Source organism: Hippoglossus stenolepis, chromosome 8, assembly GCF_022539355.2.
Source record: "Hippoglossus stenolepis isolate QCI-W04-F060 chromosome 8, HSTE1.2, whole genome shotgun sequence".
Taxonomy (NCBI): Eukaryota; Metazoa; Chordata; class Actinopteri; order Pleuronectiformes; family Pleuronectidae; genus Hippoglossus; species Hippoglossus stenolepis.
In genome coordinates, this window is record NC_061490.1 from 16567178 (window position 1) to 16593003 (window position 25826).

A 25826-nucleotide genomic window follows, 5' to 3' on the forward strand; every position below is an offset into this window, starting at 1 on the left:
TAACAGGGTTCTTTTGACAGTGTCCTCCATTGTGGGTCATTATGGAGGACAACACGGGGTGAGATATACAATCTGACACCACTAGATAGCACTGTTAGCTCAAGCTGATTAACATCACTGCAGCACAACCACAAACACACACACACACACAACAGGAAGGAGGTTTTGTAACTGACACACGCAGACTCTGCAGGGTTTAGTACTAGTCGACATAAAATGCTTTTATTATTATGGATATAGAGGCGAAACATCTGAGCTGACATTCTATGGCGTTGAGTTATAACTGTTGTTGATGTTTTGTTTTCAGATGCATGTTATTGGAGGCAACAGGCAAAGGTTACATGTCATGCAAACTAGATAAATAACTCTGTATGTGTGTACCTTTGCTATAAAGTTAATCATCCACTGGCAATAACGTAGTGCTCTTAGTTAAAAAAGGAAAGAGGAAAAATATACATACGGTATGTAAACAGTCAAAGAAATTGCACTTTCTTGGCTTGTAACTAGAAGCCGCACTACAGAAAAGAGAGCTTAAAATGTAACACTGGAAAAACTAATTCACTGTCACTGATTGTCTGACCAATTAAAAAAGGAGTATGCTCGGCAAAAAAAGAAAGAAATGATGTAGTTCTACAAAAAAATCATATACAATCATAGTCAATTTTAAGGAGAAATGTCTGATATATTGGTCAGCTGTATATCTGCTTTAAAAACATCTTAGTAAATGGTAGATTTGATTATAACCTTTATGTATAATCCAGATAGTATTGTCAGGTATAATACTAATTTTACACGCTACTGCAGATAGAAGGAAAACAGGTCTCTCTCTATGTACATTCACATGAAACTAAACGCTTATGGTTACTCGGCCCGATGCTTCTAAGATGAGAACAATCTACGGCGCATCTGTACAGAAAAGTCGACCTCAAATATTCACAACTTAAAAAATAAAAAATAAACATAACAAAGGAAGTCCTTATATAGTTCTTATCAGAAGAGATATTGCTTTTAAAGACTGCATGAGTTCACTTAGGTACATACACAAGACAACATGGCACTTCTACAGAGCATTTTGGGGGCCAATCCGTTTTTTATTCCCTTTCCTCTCGTCTTTGTCTTCCTCACCCTCCGAGCACATTCTGATTGTCAATGCTCTGGAGCAAAGAGCGAAACATTCTCAAAGGCAGTCTGAAGTAAACAGACACACTTTTTTTGTTACTCTTTTGTCACCCCTCTCCCTCCCTCCCTCACCCAGGAAGCAATACTGAAAATAGTCAATAACAATAAACATTCCTATCATGAATATATTTTGTCCATTGCTGCTGCAGACAGTTCTCAAGCTGCCTTCTCTTTTTTTTTTTTTTCAAAAATAACTTCTTTCTTAAAACCTCATTAGAAATTCTCTAGCGGCGATGCCAAAATTCCTATCGCTAAGCCCGCCCCCCTCCCCTGCCTATTCACTGGTACATAGCAGACACTGTCTCGGTAAAGTGAAGAAAAAAAACAACCTTAACACTGCCTCAACAGATTTTTAACTGGCTCGCTTTCTCCTCGTGTAGTTTCCCCAAAGGTGCAATGTGACTTTGAAAGCCTAACAAGCAAAAACGAGGGTTCAATTTTGACCTACTTAGGTGCCCAGGCTACATTTGAGTTCCCCCCGGGGCAGTTTGTGAGCTCCTTGTCTCGCCGAAATTCTGAGCACTTTACATACGTCCACTTTCAATCAGTGAGCAAATGTCTCTCTCCCAGTTTGCTTAAGGTGCTGAAGTAAGAGCAGTCAAAATGTATGTGTGTGTGCATTTATAGTGTGTCCACTCAGCATACATACAATCTTTAGTGTGCTTGTTCATCCAGCACTAGTGCAAATTCATCTCAGCTGGTCTGTTTCTCTCTCTCTCCATCCGGGACAGTCTCTTTCCGCTTCTCTCATCCCTTGCCGCTTGGACAAAAGATGCGTTGCCATGGTTTCATCCTTGGTGTGATGCCCTTCAGAGCGGGTTCAACACACTCATCTGTTCGTGTGCGATTTGTCTTTCTTGCATTTTTCAGCCTCTGTGATTCTCCGGCTCTCTTCTTCCTTTCTTGCTTTTCCTCTGCGGCACTACCACTGTTGATAGTAGTGCTGTGACATCAGTTTGGTGTCTGTCTGTCCGGTGGTGGGCCTGGTCCCCCTTGCAGAGTGGTCCCACCTACATAAAGGCAAGATACTGTCAACAAAACAATGCATATACATCTCAGAGTCCTCTTCCTGTATGTGTTGCTCTGCTCACCGGCCTCCGTTAGCTTATGAATGCTGCAGGGTCAAAAGTAAATCGTTGAGCCGTCTCCTCCTCTGTTCTCTGCTGCAGACCTCTTCCTCCCCTAGACTATCCTTCCGTCCCTCCTCCTCCTCTGGTCTGTTCTGGGTTTTGTGGGGCTGTGGTGAGCAAAAACAGATTTTTATCGTCTTGGAGATTTGCATTCACAAAAAGGAATTACGTATTTTTTTTCCGTGGGTAGCATTGTCGACTCACAAAGGGGCAGGCAGTGAGCGAGCTGGAGGTGTCCTGACTCTGATGCAGAGGGTCACTGCTGATATCCGTCACCTCCACCCCCACTGGCTGATCTGAGGGTCAGAGGTCAAACAGCGGACTGTATGTTAGTGGAGTCAGGAGAGAAAAGAGCACGTCATCGCTTTCTTTTTTTTACTGATCTGTAATTATGCTAATGTACTTATATCCCCTTGACTCTTATCCGCAATCAGTCAGGGAGGCTTTGGTGGAAACTGTGTGGTTTCACTGCTAATGGGGAAAGTTGATGCCTGCTGGGTTTTTGGATACCAGGAGGGGATGACAGAAACGGGGAAACATTTCTGCAGGCTGAAATTCTGTGGTTGGAAAACTGCTTAGTTTGTGCTGCTGACTGTGATATGGAGAGACAAGCCAAATATGAGGATGACGAGCTGTGAGCAGAACACACACACACACGCACACGCACGCACACAAACACACACAAAGTTAAAGACACAAACACAGGACACAAAAGGGAGTCCATACACATGAACTGTATGAAAATGTATAGAGAAGAACCGCGAATGCATACACGAACACCTACAAAAACGAAAACTAACACACACACTTGCTTCATGGACCTGACTTGATGTGGCTGTCGTCCCCACTGGCTCCGTCGCAGGACAGATGCCGAGAGTCCCTCTCCTCCCCCTCTGCATCTCTCTCCCTCTCCCTCTCTATCCTCAGTCGGGTCTGTCTGTCTCTCATGAGCTCCCAGTTCCTCACAAGGAACACGTGGTGTTTCACCACAAAGCTCCTGGCCAGACATACAGGGAGAGAAATTAGCCGTCCACGCTGACATCAAGTAGTTTTATCCTGAAATGTGAGTCGCTGCGTTCTCTCCATACCTCTCAGTGCTGGTCAGAGGCTCCATGTTGAGGTGAGGGAACAGGCTGGTAATGTCACTGGAGCTCTCATCCTGTACAAGAAAAAGCAAATGGCGAGTGAGATTTATAGAACAAACTATTTAAGTTTCACTCTTGGACATTTCTCCTCATGAACTTACCGCTGTCAGGTGAGAGGATAGAGATCTCTCCTTCAGTCGGCCTGAGGGAAACAGAAAGAGAGAAAGAAAGGATATGAGAGAATTGATCAGACCCATCAACTAAACCTGACGATAACACATCAAACTAGAATGGCCCTTCTCTTTCGAAATCACTAGATGCATATTTGTATTTGTATCTGCACAAAATTGCAGACACAAAAATCCTGGATCCTGATCTGGATCATCAGCAAAATTGAATGGGTACTTCCTTGGTTCATGTCCCACACCTCAACAAAGTTTCATGGAAATCAGTTGAGTATTTTTTGCTCAATCCTGCTAGCTAACAAATAAACCCAGATGAAAACATAACCTCCTTGGCAGAGGTAATAATCAGGACTCACAGTAACGCCGCTTCCTCTTCAGTGGGACAGCAGGCTGGCTGTGAAGCTGTAACCAAATAAGATGAGAATTACATCCCTGTGTAATTATTACACTCCAAAAATCTACTTTTAACTCTGTCCTCTCTGTGCGATGTGGTGCTATATACCTGGTTGTTCTGCCACAACCACATAACATCGTAGGGTAGCTGGAAATGAATCCGCTTCAGCCTCAGGTACTTCCCTTGAGGACGCAGAGGGAGTTTAGATGGACGATCGCAGCTGCGACAAAGTACAGCAGTGTTTGCATTTTCTTCTCTACTTACCGACATGCATGGGAGCAGGTAAAAGTGTGTACTCCTGCTCCCCAGGTGTGTACTCCAAACTCTCTCTGCAAATCTGCTGGGCTTGAGAGGGGGGGCTAGGAGAGACATACCAAAAAAATTAATAAACAGAAAACCTGACAATTATTAGAATAGCTTGTTTATGAAATCTACTACTACTCACTCTGTAGTTTTATAATCATCTGAGTAAAGACCCGCCCTCAGAAACATTTTCCTGGGAGGACTATCAGCTCTCTCCTCTCTTTGGATGGTTACTGGCTGGGACGGAGCCTGGTCCACATCCGTTTGTTCGAAACATTCAGGGAGGGCGTCACACTCGGGATTATCCACAGTGACACTAAAAGGAAAGCATGAAGAGAGAGAGATAGAATGATAGAGAGGAAAAAGAGAAAGAAAGAAAAGGCACTGGTTTAGCACACAGTGCTGAAAACAATAGGTTAATATAGTGATAGTGAGTGGTTGTATTGAATTTTCAAATCAACCAGCTCAGGTTCCCTTTTGATGCAGTTGTGAGCGTTTACCTCTGATGACAGGGAGAGTCACCGTGTTTTCTCTTCCGGCCTCTCTTCCTCCGAGCCTGCAGCTCTGACTCTGTCACCTGCTGCACCGTGTCGCCTCCTCGATCTCTCTCTGGCACCCGCTCCTCTTTTCTCCCTCCAACTCCTTGTCCATCTCTGTTGTGGTTGTGTCCTGGCAAGAGGTCGAGTGATGACATGGAGGGAGCTGCGGATGGGTGTGCGGGGGAGGATACAGTGAAGGGCAGTGGGTGCTTCCTGGGCCGTCCTGGCCTTCTTTTGTTTTTCACCGCCACACTGTCTGGTGTTGGCACACTTTTCTGCTGCCCCCGGCTTCTCGAGTCACCTTGTAAACCTGCCGTCATTGAAATAAACAGAAAGAGGGAGGGAGGGGATGAGGCAGGAGGGGAGGGTGGGGTGTAAGTGGCGGAGAGGAAATGAGACAGATGTGGATCAGTGATTGAGGCAGCAGGAGGTGTGAGGTGAAGCCAGTCTACGCTGAGTCATGTGGACGGGCCGCAGATTAGGTGAGTCACAACATTTCCTCTGACCAGATCACTTCTGGGAAATGCATTAACAAGTGATTTATCTGCACACACACACACACACACACACAAAGAAGAACGGACCCCATCCCTGTGCTGCATGTATACTTTTCACTGTGAGCATGCACACATATGCACTCTTGCACACAAATTGTTTTTGCCGATTCAGTTAATGTGGCAAACAATCTCAAAGGGCTGAGCAGACAGAGAGAGATTGAAAAAGTGTGTGTGAATGTGCCCATGCTAGCACGCTGTACTTGAAAACATGTGTGTTTGGTTAGATGATGAACTGATGTCACATGAATTCCACAAAAACAACACGCTTCCCCTCACAAGTTCTCTTTGCCCCAGCTCTGACCCCCCGTGCTTTTCCTTCATCAATCACTCCTGAGGTCATTCATCTTTTTCTTCCATTTTCCACAGGCCCTGACAAGACTGACCAATCGAGCCTTATTGGATTTTTCCAAGTCAAATAGGCCGCTTTTGGCCGGCAGTGAGGAATAGGCCAGTCTTTAAATAGCCAATTTGGTGGTTAACTAATGACTGTGTTCACTGGGTAGCCCGGGGCTGCAACAGTGTGCGGTTCGCTGCAGACCGGGGAAGATTTCAAAGATTTTCTGGCAGATTCCCATCGAGATGCTGCTCCCTCCTGCTCTAACACTATATAAAAATTCCAACAGAGAGTAGTTGCTGAGTGGTTGCATTTGTGTGTGTGTGTGTGTGTGTGTGCGTGTGTCAGGCACGTCCCCTGCACAGCAGAAGGAGTCTGAAATTGACTATAAAAAGTCTGATTTCCTCAGACACCCTCCAAGGCTTTGATGTGAGGCTCCACAACACCTGAGAAAAAGCCATGCTGTCACTATATTGGGTAAACTCCTGGTGCCACACACTCGTTTCAGTGCAAATATAAAAATCTGTCATGCTGAGCCGCTGTAAAAAGACTCTTGGCATAAAACTTATTTACTCAACTAGCTGTCACAATTTGGTTGCTATTGTTGTATTTCAATGGTAGGCACAGTTGATGTTAGATCCCCCACATCATCTAAATGACTGCCAGTTTTCTGAACATTCATATTTTCTGGAGATGAAATAATCAGCGAATACAACTGTGCAACTGATGAAGCATTTATCAGTTTCCATCCACTGAAATTCAAAACAGTGCTACTACATCCAAGTGTAAGCAACAACTTTAGCACTACTGCTAAAATAACCTAATTTTGATCTATTCATTCACATTTGTATAGATTAAGTCTCTCATGCATCCTCACCTGATTCTCTCCTCTCTCTCCAAGCTGGCTCGTCTCTCCTCCATGACCTCTCTTCACTTCCTGAATTCCTGCTGGCCAATCCACTCCTCGGGCCCCTGCCTCCTGTTGCCATGGCGGCAGATGTGAACAGGTTGGTGTGCGTTGGGGAAGGGGGCGTCCTGTACAGGTGTGACTCTTGAAAGTCCTCACCATCTTCGTCCTCTCCGTCTGATGCGATCAGTCTGCCTGTGCGTTGCTCCGCAGTGAAGCCCCTCCAGCTGGGGTTTGAGTTTCCAAATCCTGGCCCTCCCAGGCTGCCAAATTTCATCCAGCTCTGACCCAGACCGCCCCAGCCTCCTCCGAATGAAGACAGGTGAGAGGAACCCAGCCCCAGTGAGGTGAGAGACATGTGTTTGTACCTCTCAGCTGAGGAAGACGATGATGATGATGTGGCGGCAGCAGCAGAGGAGAAGGAATCATTTCCATTCTCACACAACCAAGGTGATTCTTTGGAAAGCATGCTCCCCATTCCTCTTGTCCCTTTCCTTCCTACGTCTCCTTGCCCCAAAATGAACCCAGACCTGGACTTGGAACTGGCCAATCCCTCTCGCTCCATGCTGTCTTCCTCCTCGTCCCCGTGCAACTCCTCCTCATCATCCATGTCTCGCTCGCAGTGCCGGTGACGATGTTTATGTTTGTGTTTGTGATCACTCCTCCCACAGCCACACGAAAGGCTGGGTGCGAACCCTGAGCTGAGATGTGGGCTTCCTCCACTGCCTCCTCCTCCTATATCTCCCTCAACCTCTCCTCCTAACGCTCCTTCTCTCAGCAACCTGCTCCTGCGTCTGTGGAATCTGGCGGGGTTGAGGAGGAAGTGGGCATGGTGGGGCTGATGGGTGGCATACTGGTGAGGAGAGGGAAGTGGGTAGGAGTTAGGGAGGTGGTGGTAAAGTGTTGTGGCTGGGGGATAGCCGCTGTAAAAGCCCATGTTTTCAATGGTCTCCTGGAACTTTGAGGGGCAGCCACACTGTCTACGATCAGGCTTCCTGTTACAATGCACTTGCTGGCAGGGGTAGAAAGGCTGGGGGGAAAAGGAGGGATTAGAAGCGTAAGACGAAGGGTGAGGAGAGTAGAAACCATTCAGATTGATCCTGAAGATGTTGGAGCGGAGAGGATGGGAGGAGGGGTGATGTCGCCTTCCTCCTGCAGAAGTCCCACTCCCATCAAAGCCCTGTCCCAGACCTGTCCTCACCCAACTTCGCCTACCGATGTGGACCTCACTGAATTGACCGATCAGGTCTTCGAGTTCGGCCAGAAACTCTGGATCCTGCATGTGCAGCTGCTGGTGCTTCTTTTTGTGTTTATTTTTCTGTCTCTTCAGTGCATTGTGCCCAAGGCAAGGATAATAGTCTGAATGACTGCACTTATTGTGTCCTGGGCAGGGGCACAAGCACGTACAGGAAGAGGAACAGTCATAATCTCTCCGCCTGTGCCGGTGTCTGTCTCTGTGCCGCTCTACATTACTTGAGTTGCTGATTGAGTTTGTGTGTCTGGGGATATGAGAGGGGGGTGATGAGACAGGAGAGGGACGGTCCACAAGAGAGGAGGGGTGTCTTTGACCCCCAAGCATCATTCCTGACCCCAACCTGAGAATGCCTCGAGCTCCCCTCACCTCCCCTCGCTCAGAAACACTGTTGTTATCCATTCCGATTCCGCTGTCGCTAGGCAGTGTCTCTTCGCTCTGTGATTCACTCCTGGGGGAGGGGGTGGCGTCTTTGAGGTGGCCAGGGGAGCCAGGTGTGTGATGCAGTGGCGGGATGGGACAGGAGAGCTTACATGTAGACTGGTGAAAGGGGAAGTGAAGCCTTCCCTGACATGGACAACTCTTCTTTACAAAGGGAGAGAGGGAAGAGGAGGAGGGAGGACGCGGGGAGGTACAGGATGATGATGGGGAAGGGAGGGAGAAGGGGTGAGAAAATAGTAGGGAAGACGTTGGTTCTGCCATGCTGCCCTCACTGTAGGGACTCTGGGCCCCACTAGAGTGGGTAAGAGATGGGGAGGGAAAGGGGTGAGAAGCAGGAGGCTGGGGCTGGTTAGACGAGAAGAGAGATGTTTCAGGAGGACTGGTAAACAGACTCGACTGAGTGGAGCTCTGGGAGTTGGAATTCAGGTTAGCTGTTTGGACTTTAGGCTTGCGTCCTCGTCTCTTGCCCATGTAGATGGTCCCTCTCTTGCTCACATTGATCTGAGGGCCCAGCTTGCTCCCAAAGGAGGAGGACAGGGCTGAGAACGTATGCACTGTTGTAGCTTCTATTGATTTACACGTTCTCAGAGAGGTCTCGCCATCTGCTGCCTCTACTCCCCTTCCCTCCTTTCCAACGTACCCAGACAGCATTACCTTGTGAAGTCTCCTCTTCTTTCTTTTCTTCATCTCATTAATGAGCCTCCTGATCTTTAGCTTTCTGTTCCCCTTATCATGAGCATGAAAATCTTTACTCCCCTCTGTATCATCAGTGGGATTCAGTGCATCTCCATTCTGTTCCTCTGGGAGGGGTCGTTTGGGAGGACGGCCACGCTTCTTGGGGCTGGATTGAGACTGAGCGGCACACTCCAGTATTGGATTTGGCTCCAGTAGAGGGGCTTTCTGAACTCCGTTACACCCCAGAAGAGGCTCCTCTGCTGGGATAGCATTCAGTGAAAGTCTAGGGGGATGCTCATCTAAACTAGAGCTGTGGGATTTAGGCCGGCCCCTTTTTCGGGCAGGAGTTATGGGGCATCTGGATGCAGGGGGGCTAGGATCTAAAATTGGGTGCTTTGGGGATGGAGGTTTGGTTGCAGAAGAGAGAGGGGAGGAGCTGCTGCTTAAGGAGATAGACGTTGGGTGCGAGTCATCGGTCGGTTGGAAAGTGGCCTTGGCAGGAAGGGTTGTCTTGGGGTTCTGGGAGAAATTTAGTGAAGGATTATGTTGGGAATCAGAGGCGGCTTCATAATTTTCTGCCCTCTGAGCTCGGTGCACCAGCTTGGTCCAGCTGGGCCGTCTAGCCTTACGTTTCTTGAGTGGTCGGCTGTCTTGCTCTTGGGGGAAAGAAGGGGGAGAAATGGGGGCACGGGTAGAGGGGGTGGGCAGAGAGGGAGGAGCAGAAGAAGAGGGGTGGCTTGGAGGCACAACTGAATGTCTTTCTTGTTCTTTTGATTTACTTGCGTCACCTGTTGTTATGGACTCAGCTTGTTTAACTGACTTACAACTGTCATCTGTCTTGTCTTTCTCTTCTGCTCTGCTTGGATTCAGTACTTTATCTAGTTTATCAACTGTTTCTCCACATTTTGGATTATTGTCTTCTGCTCTTTGTCTCTCTGGGCTAAGCTTATCCCTCTTTTTCTCAGCCTTTGCTCTTTCAGTCTTTAGTTCATCTCTCCACATATCATCACTCCTATGTCTTTCAACTTTTTCTTTACCATGCCTTGATTTTCCCTCTTTCCCTTTCTCCTTTTTCTTCTTCTTGCCCTCCTCCTTTCTGCTCTCAGTCTTCGCTCTTTCAACTACCAACCTATCGCGCTTGGATTTTTTGTCTTTCCGTTTCTCTTTCTTTGATTTCTTCTCTTTCTCTCTCTTTTTCTCTAGTGATGTCTGTAGAGAGACATTCTGATCTTGGGATTGGGTAGAGGAGAGCTCCGCAGCGGGGGAGGACTGTGGTTTCGATGTGACTGACGGAGAGTCTGGCCTACTCTTGTTAGACAGGCTAAGTTCTTTATGGGAGCTGGTGGAAACTGGAGGTCTTGTCGTAGAGTCCATGGAAGAAACAGAGGAAGAACTGCTGTGTTTTCCAACTTTAATTCTTGATGACAAGGAAGTGCCAAGAATGTCGGCACAGCATTTCCCATTTGATAGTCCCTTCTGTCTCGCTGTCTGTACCAAACCATTATGCTTCTTGGTGGCGTTTCCTTCATTTCTGGTCTCCGATGCAGAAGGTGTCTGGATGCATGTGGTGGAAGGAGTAGTTGAAGCTGTCTGGTCGGTTGTGGGTGAGCAGGGTTTGTGTCCTGCAGGAAAAGGCTGGCCATTGACAGTAGGAAGCTTCTCTTTCTTCACTTTCTCAGATGAGCCATTTGAATTCACCTCTGTCTTATTGGCCAGTTTGGTAGGAACCTGGGGAATGCAAACATGCAATCTCTGTCATAGACTGCAAAGGCTGTGACATCCATTAGTTTGCTGTTGACAACAGTGAAGGACAATGGAGAAGAGACAATAACTGAAATGCTTTTGTTTTTGTCTGACCATTAAAAGAGAGTGAGAACAAAATGACTCAATCAGGCAGAGAAAAGAGGGCAAACTGTGGAGAAGGAGAGAGTGAGGTGATGGAAACAGGAATGGGGCTGACACAGAAAGGAGAAATACAAAGGCAGAGAAACCGCGAGGAAGGGAGTGGGACAGGGACAGAAGGGGGAGTGAAAGATAAATGAGAGCAGGTAGAGAAAAGAGGGGATGTAAAAATAGAAGAGAGGGACAGATATAGAGAGCCTGGCAGAGACGGAAAGAGAGAGAGAAAGCTGTGCTATTGGTAGCTATAAATTGCCACTAATACAGATGAGAAGGCTTGACATTTCATACTTGTCCTGTAATTTTGGTATGCTGCAGTCTGAGTGGTGTTTGTGCAGCTAAAGCAATAAGCTTCCCCTCGGGTGATTGTCATAAGGACTGATGGACCAATGTCTGTAATAGCTCCAAGTGGTTGCCGTGCTGTTGTCCTATTTATAGGTGTGTTTATTTAAATGTGCTGCACTGAGACAATAGCTCATTTGACCTTATTATTACTGAGCATATAGTTAGGGCGATTTTGCACCATGGTTATCTACAAAAAACTAAACAAAGCTAAAGCACAGATGTTCCATAACATCTAAATGCCTAAACTACCTGTAACTCTTTTTCCAGGTAAATTCAGCTAATAACAGGTTTGAGATCGGCAGCTGACATGAAGGAATCTGTGCGTGTGTGAGGAAAATTGCCTTTGTCCTTAACTTACCTGTTTGGCAGACTTTGTCCCCTGGCTGGCAGTGGCAGGGACTGAGGCTGGGGTGGTAGCTGCAGCAAATGTTGATGATAATGACAGTGGCTGCGATGACGAAGATGATGATGATGATGACGAGGATAATGATGAAGCCAGTTGTGGTGAAGCAGCAGATGCAGTTTGTTTGGATGTGGTCTGGACAGCATCCAAGCTTGAGCGCTGCTCTCTGGTTGTCTCATCTGGGGTAGAGCTGGTTTTGCTCTGTTGCCCCACACCCCCTTCACCATCCACCCTCGACAGACCCCCCCTGCCTTGTCTCTGATAGGTCCTGATGGTGGGTTTGCAGACGTAGCTCTCCAAGATCTTGGGCGGTTTCTTGGTGCGTTTGGCCTGGAGCCCGATCCGGAGTCGCACATTCCCCTCAGGGCAGCTGGTCTCTCTGCCAGAGATCTGAAGCTGTTGCTGCCCTGCACTTCCACAGCGCCCCTCGATGAGCAACTCCAGCACTGCCCCCTTGTCCCCTTCTCGCTTCCTTCCTGCTCCCTTTTTCTCCTCCTCCTTTTTCCCCACATCTCCATTCTCCCCATCACCTCTTCCTCTCTTTTTCTCTGCCACATGGTCCTGTTCAGAGTCCTCAGGAGCAGAGGTGGGGTCCAGATTGGAGTTTGTGGATGGAGGGGTTCCCCCCTTCACTCTCTGGTCCATCAGAGAAGTCAGGGGGGAGAAGCAGGATGCAGTGGGGTGCCCAGTATAACACTCAAATGTACTTGTTGGTGTTGATGGGGTCAAGGGTCAATGGGCTAAATGCAGGTCTAGATCAGGAGATTTCCAAAAGGATATCCTAAAACAGCAGGCGCAGTTGGGTGTCCTCGTCCAGCCAAGGTCTCTCTCTTCTCTTTTCAGCTCCAACTGAGAGGGAGTAAGGTTGAGGCAGAGAGAGAGAAAGAGAGAAAGAGAGAAAGAGAGAAAGAGAGAGGGGACAGACAGAAACAGAAAGATAGAGAGGCCAGTGATTAGTCATTTCAGTGAGCTCAGATGCAGAATAGCAGAAGTACGGGAATCGAGGGGAAAGTCCCCTTCCTGCAGGCAGCTGTAGAGAGGTGGTAAAGTGTGTGTCCACAGAGATGATCTCATCATACAGAAAACCCACGGGACCAATCAACGCTGCCGTTTCCCAGAACGTCGGCACTAACGGGAAAGAAAGACCTACTCACATTCTTTCAAAATCACGGTCAGATAGTTTTCTCCGATAATCCATAGACAACGGCAACTCTGAACGACAGCAAACGCTCGTTAAACCTCTACGCTTTTACTTATGTTCCAACCTTTATACCCTGCGTCCTCTTTCTCAAATCAATATATCAATCAATCAGCTCCCGACTAATTCAAACACTTGATCCAGTCTCCTCCCCTCCTCTCCCCACTGTCTTTGCGCCTTCTGTTCTCAGCTACTCCCACTAGCACTTCTCCTCCCACCCTTCCCTCTGCTGTACTGTCTTTTCTCTCCGAAACTCCCCTCTTCATGTTTGGCAGAAAGCGTTTGCATGCATTCTCTATTAGTCCCATCCACTCTCCTCTCGCTCTCTCCCTGTAGACCACACAGTAAAATGGTCAACTCATGCACTGTATCCATGTTAATCAGAACCATATTTCCTCCTCCGCTTCGTTCTTTTTCTCCTCTCCTGCCTAAATCCCTCTATTCACGGTCCGACCGTTCCCCTCCTCCCCCTTTTTCAGTAGTGGTAACACAAATCCGTAGGAAAGGGTAAAACTTATTTTTGGAAAGGAGTGCAAATTCCTCCTCCTCCCATTGCTTCCTCTAAGTCAAGTAAGCTTTTCATTGACCCCATTGTAAATGGACTTTTAATGTGACATTACAGCAGAGCAACACACCCTAAAATAACATTCTCCTCACCAGGAAAACTTTCACTCTCACTCGCACCATGTTCAGTCCGGTTTTCGACCCAACGTATCGGGGATAGGGAAGCAGCATCTTCTGTCATGCTTCCTTCATTATTCTCTCTCATTAAGAAAGACACTCATCCGTTTTCTAATCAAACACACCCTGCCAAGCATTCCTGCAAATTGCTCCTGAGAGCCTCTTATGAAATAGCTCATCTGTCTCTCAACACGTCAAACGGCCCCCTTAAACTTACAACTGCATCTCGGATAATATTTTCATTCAAGAGCTCAGTGGGCTATCTCTCGTGCCTCCTGGTCCCCCCACACCCAAACCTTTTTTTCCTTGAATCACGCCGAGCTCAAATCAACATCTGTTCCAATAACTTGCTGTTATGCAACCGTATTGGAAAGCATTTCCAAGGCCAAACCTCCTCCTCACAGTGAAATAAAAATGAGCACAGAGATGGACAGCGGTCCTCTTAAATCACAGCAGCCACTTTTTATCATGACCTCTACTCCAGAAGCCTGACCTGTATGAAGAGGTGCAAACTGAGGAGGAATCAGGGCATGAGGAGAAATCTGGAGTCATACGAGTTATGATCAAATTGTGCAAAGTGACTCTAAAAACAGAATTAGAGTGGCAGGTTTGCAAACCTAAAAGGGCAAGTCCATTCAACCTGAGTCAAAGTGCATACTAATAGCTTTTTATACTCTCCACAGCTATACCGCTCAAACATAACTCTGAATTATTCTAACATTAGACCAGAAGCGTTTCCCAGTGACAGGATGATGGGTGGACTTGACACTGTAGTCCGTGTTGGCTCCTTGGCAGCGCCGAGGAGACGATTAAATCATGATAACGGCCCACCATATTTCCAGCCATCATCAGCATCCCATGACGGTGTTATCATCAATAACTACAGCACCATTGTCATCTGCCTGACAACAGCAGGAGCATGGCCGCGCTGCCCCCTGGAAATCCGGTTGCTGTGTTGGCATCTCACATATGAACCATGAAGCCTCACACAGTGGGTGATGCTCCATATGTTCAGGGATGTTTTCACTTCAGTCTCCCTCCTCCTCACACACACACACCTCACCTTGAAATTTAACGATTTACGTTATGGGTACTTGATTTTTGTCCCCATAAGACAAGTCTCAAGTCAGTTGCTGGAGACTTACTCTAACCTTAACTGTAATTAGGCTACTACTTGCCTCTCCCTAATCCAAACCCTACATGCATACCTAATCCTAACCCTTACTCTAATCCCAACTAACTTGGTCTGCATATGCACCTATTAACTCACTTACCTCCTTTCTGTTTTTTTAAATTTCCATATCCAGGGGTTAGCCCTGCCCTGTCCCTTAACCTAACCTTAACCCCGTGCCCCATTCCCTAACGCTAACCTTAACCCCCTGCCCTGTCTTCTAACCATAACCTTAACACCTTGCCTCGTCCTCTAACACTAACTTAACCCCCCCGCTCTGTCCCCTAACCTGTTTTTCACGTAACAGATGGACAAATATATAAATCTGTGCCTGTGCCTTCTCAGCATCTGCAGGTGTTTGAATGTATTGTCCCCTAAACTAACCCGAACACTAAAATAGCCTTAACCAGTTACTACTTGCCTTACCCTAAACCCTTACCTTTACCCTGACCCTAAACTACACCTAAACTTAGCCTTAAATCATGTCTTCACTTTTCAATTTATTGATTCGCGTTATGTGGACTTTTATTTTTGTCCCCATAAGGAAGACAAGTCCCCATATTGTGACTGAGCAAACAGATATAGGTCCCCAGAGCAGGAGCAATACCTGGACCACACACACACACGCGCGCGCACACACATATTAGTTGGGGTGTATTCAAAGTGTGTTGGTCGTACATTGTGTACCCAGGTCGCAGCTGCGTAGGCTGACTGATGTTGCTACTGTAGATACAGTACGGGCAGCAGTGGGGGTGTTAACCGCACTGGAGCAGCCTCTCGCTGGTTTACTGGGCACGTCAACAGGAGCTCCCTTCTCCATGATGACTTTGCGCACCCGCTGAAAATCACTCTGCTGTCGCACTTACAAATGATACACACATGCACGTGTTGTTGTTGTCGTCGCTCCTATACCTCCATAACGAAATACATCGCACATCCGAGCTCCTATAAACACACACACACATACACACACACACACTCATAGTTGCACGTTGAAACTCAACATGGAAGTGGATTAGGAGGGGGCGGTGTACGTAGCATGAAAATGTGCTTGCTCTTGCAGGGTTTGTGTTGTGGATTAGTCCCGAGACACCTCTGCTTTTTCTCCCCTTCTCTTCTATCCGTCTGTCCTCTGCTGGCTCTTCTGCTGGTGTCAGCAACATTGAAATAAGAAATATCACCGTGCACGGAGAACGGTGGGGGCGCATACATACACTCAGCAACAAGGGATAAAATTAGCGCAAAGCGGATGCACTCACACACAAAAAATATCCCCGTAACCTCCAGTGATTTGGTTGTGTTGATGTCAGGCCTGCACACATTCACGCACACTGCCATGACAATCCGTAATAAGGCTACGTAGGCTACTTACCCGAGAGCGCGTCCCGGAGCCAACTGCGTTTAGGCAGGAGGAGGTGAAGGTGTTGCTGTCCTGCTCTCCTCTCCTCCTCTTCCTCTTCTTCTTCTTCTTCGCGCCGACAGCTCCTGGTGCATTAGACGTTGCTTTGATTGCATAAGTGAGGCCAGCGGAGGTTAAAACACCTCCTAACGCCGAGTTTCGGTGCCATCCGAGCGCGGAGCCCGCTGTGCAACAACATTGGCGCGGGTGTTTTCATAATCATACAGTCGACAGTCGGCGCGTCTCTGCAGCTAGGTGGCGGACTGGTTACACTGGAGCTGCTGGTGGTTTTTTATTTTTTTGTCCTGCCACCACTTCTTCTTCTTCTCCTTTTTCTCTCGGGGAAAGTTACGTCGCTCCCTCCCGCGATAGTAATGGCTCAGATTGTGCCGCTTGCGTATTTGCGCACAGGCTGTTAACGTGTCAGGACGACGCGCTGCTGAAGGCAATGAAGGCAGCGTACGTGTGTGCATGTGTGTGTGCGTTTACGTGTGCGTGTATGTGTGTGTGTATGTATGTGTGTGTGTGTGTATGTGTGTATGTGCGTGTGGTTACCAGAGCAGAGAGAGAGGTTGCCTGGATGTGCGGGAATGCAACTGCGTGGCCATTTTCATGTGGTCAGAGGCAGAGGACGAGATTAAACGGTGAACACGGCGCAGGATCTCGTTGCGGTTCATAACAGGCGAACGGGGAGGGCTATTTAGACGCTTAATAAAATGGCGACGACTTGGCTAAAATAGGTTGGCTGGTAGGATTGTGAGAGAGCAGCTGAAAAGTTGCATGGTGTAATGTAACAGGAGCTTCACAGCAGAGAGAGGGGGGTGGGGGGGAAAGGGCAGCTCAGGGCTGAGCACTTATTAAAAAGTTCATCTGTTTTTCAAGCAGTTGAAATAAAAAAATCAGTGTAATGCACAACAAAACATTGACTATTTTTAGTATTCATACTTATATAAAGTATAAGTTTTAAACATTAAAATAAAGTAATAATAAACATTAATGATCAAAGCAATATTATTATTATAAGGATAAAAGAAGAATATAGAACATTTATTTATTGTTGTTATTAATAGTGTTATTGAGTACTTATAGCAATACTTTCCAAGACTCTGCAACAATCATAATGTACAAGGTTTGTTTTTGTAGTTTCTCCTCAGAGGATGTCTCACCTTGTTAAAGCCCTATGAGATAAATTGTGATTTGTGAATATGGGCTATACAAATATAATGTGATTTATTGATTGATACATGCACCTCAAACACTCTACTATGTTACTGTATGTGATATTTTCCTGTCCATTTATCATCTAGTGGCACTGTGTACTGTCAGTACTATGTCAGTGTCAATGGTTGACATGAGCTTTTCCATGCTGTACTGAAAAATAATTCCACCACCTTGGTTGTGTGGTCTCTAATAAATTGTTCTGATTCTAGTAACACCTCTGTTACTGCTGTGTAGTTTTTGTTGTCTATGCACAGGACCAGAATAACTCCCTATGGGGTCACGGGACAAAGACCCATGCTTTTCGGTCTCTACTTGCCCCATATTCCTCCTGTGCTCTGTGCATCATATGTGCTCTGTAACCTCCAAATTCCCCATTGAATGCACACGGATGAATGTCACCCAGTAAACAACCACCTACAGGCTCAGTGTGTCCATAGAGACAGAACATTTTAATGAAATACACAATTTATTTAAGAATATGGATAATAATACGGGCATTATCCCCTGAATATAAAAGTATTAATGCTGGATTTTGATTTAGGGTTCTTCTGCAAGACAGATCTTGCAAGACATTAGTATTTAAGTTGCTCAAGTATAAACCCTATTAGTCGTCATCGGCCTGTGGCTCTAGTCAAATTAAAACTTGAGAAATTGGTTTTGAAATTGATTGAGTTGATTATTTGAAAGAATTCATCTGTATCACAGATTCGCACAAAGCACAGTCTGAAGTGAAAAGCTTAGTTTTCATATATTTACAGACTGTGCTTAGTTCAAGTGATTAAACAGCATAAACAGATTTACAAACTAGTTACATTTAGGCAAAAGAAGAAAAAAAAAATAGGCCGATGTAGTAGAAAGTAGAAAGTAAAAATTGGATATTAAAACAAAATTTAAGAAAAGTGGCCAAAATCTCAGAGCTTCTGTTAATCAACCATGTTTAGTTTTCAGTAGCTTTAGTTGTATTGCACATCTCCACTTCATACAGCTGCCATCTGTCAATTATCATTATTATAATAATTATAACTATCGTTATTATTACTGTTATTATTATTATTGTTATTACAGGTGAAACATGTCAAACTCCATTTTCCTCTGTTGTCGTCGCCTGGCTCCTGGCACCTGATTGGCTGAACAGAATCCTGATAGCGTTTCGTCACTTCCTGCTGTGGGCTGCATGATGGCGGTGCCCATGTCGGCTCCGGCTCGTTGACTTATATTCACTTCTGCTGCCGCTGTGAGGTTTTTACTTTCAGCTTCAACCCTGAACACAGGAGGTTTATGTCTTCGTGACATTACCCGAAATCCTCCTCGGTGAAGATTCACGGAAGTGAACGTGTGCACGATCTCACGCTGCTCCGCGCTGCTGTTGTTAGCTGTTAGCTAAGCGTGTGTTACCCAAGGTGAGAGCTGTCAGTCTGAACACACACACATCACCTGTAGTTGTCTCTGTGTCTGTGGACAGGATCCTAACTCGTGTCGTCCTCTGGGTTTCAGATCATGGCGCTGCACAGACTGTCCTTCAGACTCCGGCAAACGGTGAGGTCACAGTTAAGAAGAGGAAGCTGTACACTGTCATATAACCTCCTCTGTGCATCAATAATAACAGTAACGTGTAGATCTGTGTAACGTGCTGCTCTGTTTACAGCTTAAGGAAGAAAATGTAGCAGCTGATCATTGGACATCAGCTGATGTCTGTCAATAAACCTACTGATCAATTCTTCTCCTGAAATTATACATATAATTCATATTTCATAATCATTTAACAATCATATAAATACATTCATCACATATCATATAGCTTGTGTAGTTATTTTTCAAAGTTCTACAGAGTATGTGTGAAAAAACGTTTCCTTTTCTTGAAATTGTAATTTAGTAACTATTGAAATGATCATAAGGAAAATATAAGTCAAACAATGTTGAACTGATTAAACGAAAAAAATTGGTCAAGCCTATGGACATAATTGAAATTTAATGGACTAAAAGATGAATAGAAACTGCTCTGCAGATTTATTAATATTGAATAATGAAATGGTTATAGCCCTCAACTAAAATAACTGAATATACTCATGTACAATCCACAGCAGTAAGATTTGTCTCTGTCACCAGAGAACAAGTACATTTATATGTTCTCCTTTGGACACTGGATTCTTCCATTCAGTCCCTGAGCTGCTGCACAAAGGTTCACCTGTGTGATTTCAGTTTAAAATAATATTTGAGTTTTTTTCTCAAAATGCCTCTCAGACATCTAAGTGCGTTTGATCACGGTACATGTTTACATTAAAGCTGTTTACATTCCTGAACATGTTCCTGTGTATATTAAATATTTCCCCCTATTGAATTTTTCCAGGTGACTCATGTAAGGAGCCTTCACACCTCTGGATGTGGGCAGCAGCTGGAGTCTGTGGCTGTTGAGTCAGAACCTGAACCTTTCTCAGTTTTCAGGACGCAGGAAAATAATCCAGTGAGTAATCAGACGCTGAATATATTATCACCATGGTGCTCACAGCCAGTGACCTGTTCGTTAAACAGCCTGGCTGCATCAGATATGTGTTTGTAGCAATACTTTTTATATTTCTTCACTGTTTGTGCCTTTCCAGGAATTTCAGTCTGAGAAACATTTGGGACAGTATTACACTCTGCCCTCTGCACACATCAGCACCGCGTTCCCTCATGGACTCCCCTGGCGCTATCAACAACAGGTGGGATCTTGTTTGTATCATTGCATAAACACAAGTTTTAATAGTAAAATACAATGACGACAAGATTGAATGCCTGGTTTTACAGGTGAAGACGTTCAATGAAGCCTGCATGATGGTGAGGCAGCCCGCTCTGGAGGTCATCTCGTACCTGAAGAAAGCCGACTACAGCAAACCCGCGCACAGATATTTATTCTGTATCCTTCAAAGCAAACACTCACCCAGACAGAAAAGTAAACAACCTCTGCGAATTGTTGACTATTGTCGACCTTACATTAGAGCTGTTCAGACGGGTTGAGGGGCAGCGGGAAGACGATGTCTCTCTGCCACACAGTCCACTTCTGCCACACACAGGGGTGGCTTGTGCTGCACATTCCTGACGGTGAGACGAACACAGTCACACATGATTCATGGCTGCGGACTGGTAAACGGAGAGTTTCAGGAGTTTCCCTTCTACATCTTCTCTGTGTTCTTTTTTTTCTGTACAGCCTTCCTGTGGGTGAAGAACTGTAAAGAGCTGCTGTCCTCGTCCTTTAACAGCTCTCGCTTCGACCAACCGTTACAAGCTGCGGAATGGCTGCGCGATTTCAAAATAACCAATGAGCAGTTCCTTTCAAAGGTAACAATTGTTGGGCAGCGTGCATTTATCAGGGTTTCTGCAGAGTCTTACACAGTCTGTATTTTCTATAATCAAAAGTTTAGGCTTAAATATGGTGAAATCTTAAGCACTGGGTCTTAAATATATTTAGTTGAGATTTAATTTAATTCCTGTTAATAATGTTTTGAGAAATTTCCTTGTGGCATGCATAGTTTGTAACATCTCTGTATATTTTAGTTCTTTCTCAACGATCCAGATATTAGCACGCTCTAATAAAACATCCCTCACATCTGTCGTCTTGACTTAGGTCTTGAAATTAATTTATTATGGTCTTAAAAAGTCTTAAATTGAACTTGAAGAAACCTACGGAAACCCTGGTGGATCAACATCACTCATCAAATGATATTTCTATAAGTCACTTTAAATATACATAGTCAAATTAAGGCTCGTGGTGCTGGAAAACGATTTGTCACATTATCAACAAGCTCTCAGGCATTAATATTCCTTAAACATGCCTTAACTGTGTTTTCACAGCAGTTGAGGTCACATGCTAATACACATAAAGCAATTAAACTGCTGGATGAACGTACCTGAATCTACTCTAGTTTTAAATACAGTTTCTTAGTAGCAAGAGAACAGCTTGATTATTTTAGCTTTATTGTTTGAAGGAAAAGTAACATTTTGATGTATTCAGCACAAAAATCAGTATGTGTAAAAATGAACATATATGGAATAAGTATAAATATAATAACCTGTAAATCCCAGTAAGAAACAATACTGTCTTATGTGTAATAAAGTAAACAGCCCCATTACAGACTGATCAGATTATGTTTCTGGATAATTTAGGATGTTAACTTTACTCAGGACTTTATATAGCAAAGTGTAGAGTGTTTACTCTGGCACTATTGATTTAATCACATAATCACAGTCTTAAACATATTGACACATGCAATTAATGCCAATAGAAACAAACCATTGTGCAGTTAGGAAAGTCTTGAGAGATTCATGAGAATGATTATTGTTTTGAATGTTTGGTGAAAGAAACACTGGAAACTTAAATGAGAACCTTGTTTGTATAAAAAATAGTGAGTGAAATTGTGCCGTTTCCCTCCCAGATAAAGACAAAGCAGCGTTATGTGTGGACAAAGAGGGAGTTCACCGAGGAGGGGAGTTTACTGGGACAGTTGGTGGATCAGGTGAGCGCTCTCTTTATTCTTCTGCATGTTGAGAAGTTGCAGTAGGAGGTGCAGTTTATCTCGCCCTCCACGATTTCATTCTATCTGTTCGCTGTTCTTTCTCTCTGCCTTAGCAGCTGCCCCAAAGGGGTCATTAAAGTTTCATCTTTCACCTCGCCTGTGCTTAGTGCTGATCGATAGCCGATGAACTGAGCAGGGTGATGGATCAGCACAATGTTTTTGTACTACACAGTGTCAACGACAAAAAGAGCAGTGAATTTATGTGCAGCATGTGATTTTCTCCTTTTTCTCTGCTGTTGTTAAGCTTCTGATTTAAAGAAAACTTTGGGACAGCAGCGCTGCCGGGTTGTGTCGGGTTCGTCAGTGGGTTTATTTTTAGGTGACGTTGTTACTGTGAGCTCATTATGGGCTTTTAATGTGGTTAGATCTCATATCATCAGCCATCTGACAGCACAATATGAGACAAAGCAGGTTAGACTGACAGTTGTGGTATTTTATTTCTCACTGACTTTGTTTCACATCCCCAGTTTTGGCATCTGTATTAAACAGTTTGGTCTTTAGAGGCTTAAAATTAAACCAATTTTGCAATAGATTACTGTTTACTAGGGACGAAAATGTAATTTATGGAGAGGGAGAGGGGGGGGGTGGAGGCTGTCACAAGGTAAATCTGTAAACTGTCTTTTTCCCATTCCAAATAAATGTTTAATTGTTTAGGATAAACCTACTTAAAGGGAAGGATAAGAGTATAAAACTCTGTCTGGTTATCGTGTCGCTAACTCAACCACTACATCAGTATAAGTAACTGCCACGAGTAAAGAAGCACAGATCAATGCAGACAGTCTGTGGTACTGTGAGCACATTGCTCCACGTGTCAGGTTGGTTATGTTCGGCTCCAGCAGCTGACAAAGGTTTATCATTCCCTCTGATGAGAATCTATTTCTTTCATTAAGATACTAATCAGTTTAGGTAAAAGGATTTTGTTGGTCTCTAAGACAGAATCTAACAATCAGCGCACTGAGCTCCACGGGATCCTTTTTATTTATTTAATTTTCTTTCAGAACACTTATGTGATGTTTCAAAGGAATTGATTGGTCTGTGGGTGGAGCTTCTAAACTGGTTGATCTTTTATCTCTAACTTAATCTGCGCCGGGGCAGGTTAGCCGTTCAGCATTAGTTACCATGGTGATTTACCCTGACACAAGCTTCGTAGGACCGGAAAGCCTGAACTAAACCTCAAGTTACCCCGATAACTGCAAATCCTGCTTCGTAATACAGGCCTCGGGTCTACTCAGTCCTTAGCAGGCAGCTTTTCTACTGGTTTTGGTCCACAAGCTGTAGGGTCAGTCTGGTGCGCAGTCTGTTACCTGAGGCCAGCGGCACAGAATACCTGCTCAGATGGTTCCAATGTCCAAGATTTTTACCTTAATTACTTTTCCATAACTCTGTTTCACAGATTTTCTCCTTTTAGAGAGTTGTGTATTGTCACTATTTCAGTTTGATGTCCTTTCACAATACAGTGTCTTCAGGTTTCGATTGTGTGTCCTTTACCGCAGGGAATATCTCGTGTGAAGAGCAGCAGTGATGTTGTCGGGGCAGTGATGAAGGAACTGAGGCTACAAAGCGGCCAGCCGGAGTCAAACTTTCGCCTGGCCGTGGCTGTGGATGGTGCCAACGCCCTGTGGGGAAGATCCACCATCAAGAAGGAGGATAGGAGCGCTGTGAGAAAACATATTTGCAATCCTGTCATGTTTCATCCTCGTCTTCATGCGTCTCAGTTTCAACAGACAGGACAGGTTTTATGTGTCTCTGTTTCTCGCCATCATCAGGTGGAGCCAGAGGAGCTGACTTTGGTTTATAACCTGAGGAAGCTGATGAACAATGACTGGGTGAGAAGAACACGCTAAAGGCATTGACCATAGTTACATGAGAATATTGTGTATATATATATATATTATTTCTTCATTAACACGCACTCTCTTGTCTCAGACTGGAGGCGCCATCATCTCCACTGTGTGTCAGACAGGCTCCCTCTTCATTTCGAAATCTGCCTACTTGCCTCAAGAGCTGCTGGGAGAGGTCAGAGGTCATTTTATCATACAACGTTTATCTCTAGAACTTCTCATCAAGATCTGACAGCAGATTCATCTTTCCTTCTCGTTACTAACTCTGGTTATTAATCAGGAAATTGCAATTCCGACCTCATGACTGCGCCGCTCCGATTATCAGGCATCTGACTTTGAAAGATGACTTTTAGTGTAACACACAGGACATAATGTTTTGTTATTGATTTGCAAAACAAACCTTTTGTTTTCTATGAGCAACAAGGCCGCTAATATATCAAGTAATATTCACAGAAAACATTCATTCAACAGATTCATCCAGACTCGTTTAACCTTCTGCTTTTGTTTATTGACATTAGAGCCAGTTGTCGCTGCACGCCACTCCATTTTGTTTATGTCTCCATGAGGTCACATGAGACGTGAGTGTGCGTCGCTGCCTCTGGAGCAACAATCTTAACGATATCCTGTAGAGTGATGCACCATTATTCTCTAATCTGGTACTGTGGGCTTGTTTAAGATTACAGAGAATGTGAATATTCTGCTTAGAACAGAAACTTCAACATGACAGGATTTTGAATGTGTCCTCATCCTGTCTGCCTTGTTCAGTTTAAAAGCCTGAAAGCTGGGAGTGTCGTACTGTGCTGTTGTGTTGTCGCAATGGGCTTTTACAGGATTATTTATTACCGTCATATTTATCTGCTGTCGGCTGCATCTAACTAGATCAATTTACTAATGGACCAATAAATCCATCGCTGTCAACCACCTCTTCCATTTATGGAGGACGAGGAATGAACTATAAAACTGAACGAAGGGTCAAATAACATTTTACTAAATAAAAATGGTTGATGCTTTGATCGCATAGTGTTAAATCATTTCGACTTCTATTCATGACCAGCGACCATGTTTACATATCTAAAAGCCTGTGTTACTGATTTCTTCCCTCTGTGCGTCTGAGGTATATAAATCCTAATATCTGTATTTGTTTGAATATTATAGCAGGGCTTGTGTTGAATATTATTTTGTCCCTATGTCTGTTGTTGTTCAAATTTGCTGTTTGTGATCTTAATACATCTCTTAATATGCTGTTGAAACCAACGATGTGTTTCTCTGTATGAAGACGACTGGTTTGATGTCCTGTATTTTGACTTCCTGTCTCTGTGCCGATCACCAGACGGGTTTCGACAACATGGACCCGTTTATCCCGGTGTCGGTGCCCAACTACAGCGAGAAGGAGTTTGAGAGCTGTTATCTTTACTATATGGACCGCAACTGGCTGCAGCATCCACAGAGTAAGTGACAGTGACATCGAAGCTTTCACTACGACGTTATACTTTAAGTGATGCTGTTCGAATAACTTTGATTTTTCCATCAGGTCTGACAGAGGAAGGGAAGAAAGAACTCGTCTTTATGAGCAACAGAAATCCAACCATGATGGAAAGAATTTGTTCCTCCCTATGAAGAGATATCAGTGTCCTGGGAATATCCAAACTTACCAATGTCCATTTCTGTCATTTGTAAATTATGATGCATGTATGTTGCTTTGATAATAAAAAGTTGAACCAAGTGCTTGTTTAATAGTCATTTCTCTCTTGATCATTTTTAAATCCACTGTAAGAACATTACATCTTTTTCTTTTCAGCTTGAGAGTGGTTCTGATCATGAACATCTTCATACAATCTTTAATTGCAAGTAGGATGGATAGATGGAGGAATAGATGAATAGATGGATAAATAGATAGATGGATGCCACTGTTGTATATATTTCCACATACAACTTGAGAAACTAATAAAAAGTGATGCAGAGTCACTGAAATATGTATTTGGATCATGCATGCTGCAAAAGTCTAAAAACATAAAAAATGATCTTGAATATGATCAGAACAGTATAAAAGGTAAATTTAACCACATTTATTTATTATCTATTTTATTATCTATTTGAAGGTGCATTGCCTCCTGGTGTCCGGTACCGGTTATTGCAC

The 25826-nt window shown here is 44.6% G+C and overlaps 2 protein-coding genes across 7 annotated transcripts; one reads left to right on the forward strand and one right to left on the reverse strand.

Moving 5' to 3' along the window:
* Window positions 1-195: 195 nt before the first annotated feature.
* Window positions 196-16810, reverse strand: LOC118113702 (histone-lysine N-methyltransferase ASH1L). 6 transcript variants are annotated; one of them, XM_035163637.2, is made up of 14 exons: window positions 16051-16806; window positions 11584-12477; window positions 6584-10709; window positions 4777-5125; window positions 4419-4592; window positions 4238-4332; window positions 4082-4155; window positions 3936-3981; window positions 3556-3596; window positions 3398-3468; window positions 3131-3306; window positions 2514-2605; window positions 2271-2416; window positions 196-2189 (listed from the first exon to the last, which is right to left on the reverse strand). In XM_035163637.2, the coding sequence occupies exons 2-13, from the start codon at window positions 12271-12273 to the stop codon at window positions 2285-2287; spliced, it is 6066 nt and encodes a 2021-aa protein (XP_035019528.2). In that variant the 5' UTR covers window positions 12274-12477; window positions 16051-16806; the 3' UTR covers window positions 196-2189; window positions 2271-2284. The 6 variants fall into 6 exon arrangements, 3 of the variants coding, with proteins under 3 accessions (XP_035019528.2, XP_035019529.2, XP_035019530.2); XM_035163638.2 differs by lacking the exon at window positions 16051-16806 and adding an exon at window positions 12783-14392; XR_004697359.2 differs by lacking the exon at window positions 196-2189 and having other exon boundaries at window positions 2366-2416; window positions 3118-3306; window positions 16051-16808.
* Window positions 16811-18427: 1617 nt separating this feature from the next.
* dap3 (death associated protein 3) lies at window positions 18428-25411 on the forward strand. Its single transcript, XM_035164557.2, has 13 exons — window positions 18428-18698; window positions 18793-18834; window positions 19646-19759; window positions 19896-19997; window positions 20083-20191; window positions 20284-20376; window positions 20483-20613; window positions 21708-21788; window positions 23342-23506; window positions 23615-23674; window positions 23775-23864; window positions 25020-25137; window positions 25221-25411. Exons 2-13 carry the CDS (start codon window positions 18796-18798, stop codon window positions 25304-25306), a joined length of 1188 nt encoding a protein of 395 aa, XP_035020448.2. The 5' UTR covers window positions 18428-18698; window positions 18793-18795; the 3' UTR covers window positions 25307-25411.
* The last annotated feature ends 415 nt before the right edge of the window (window positions 25412-25826 follow it).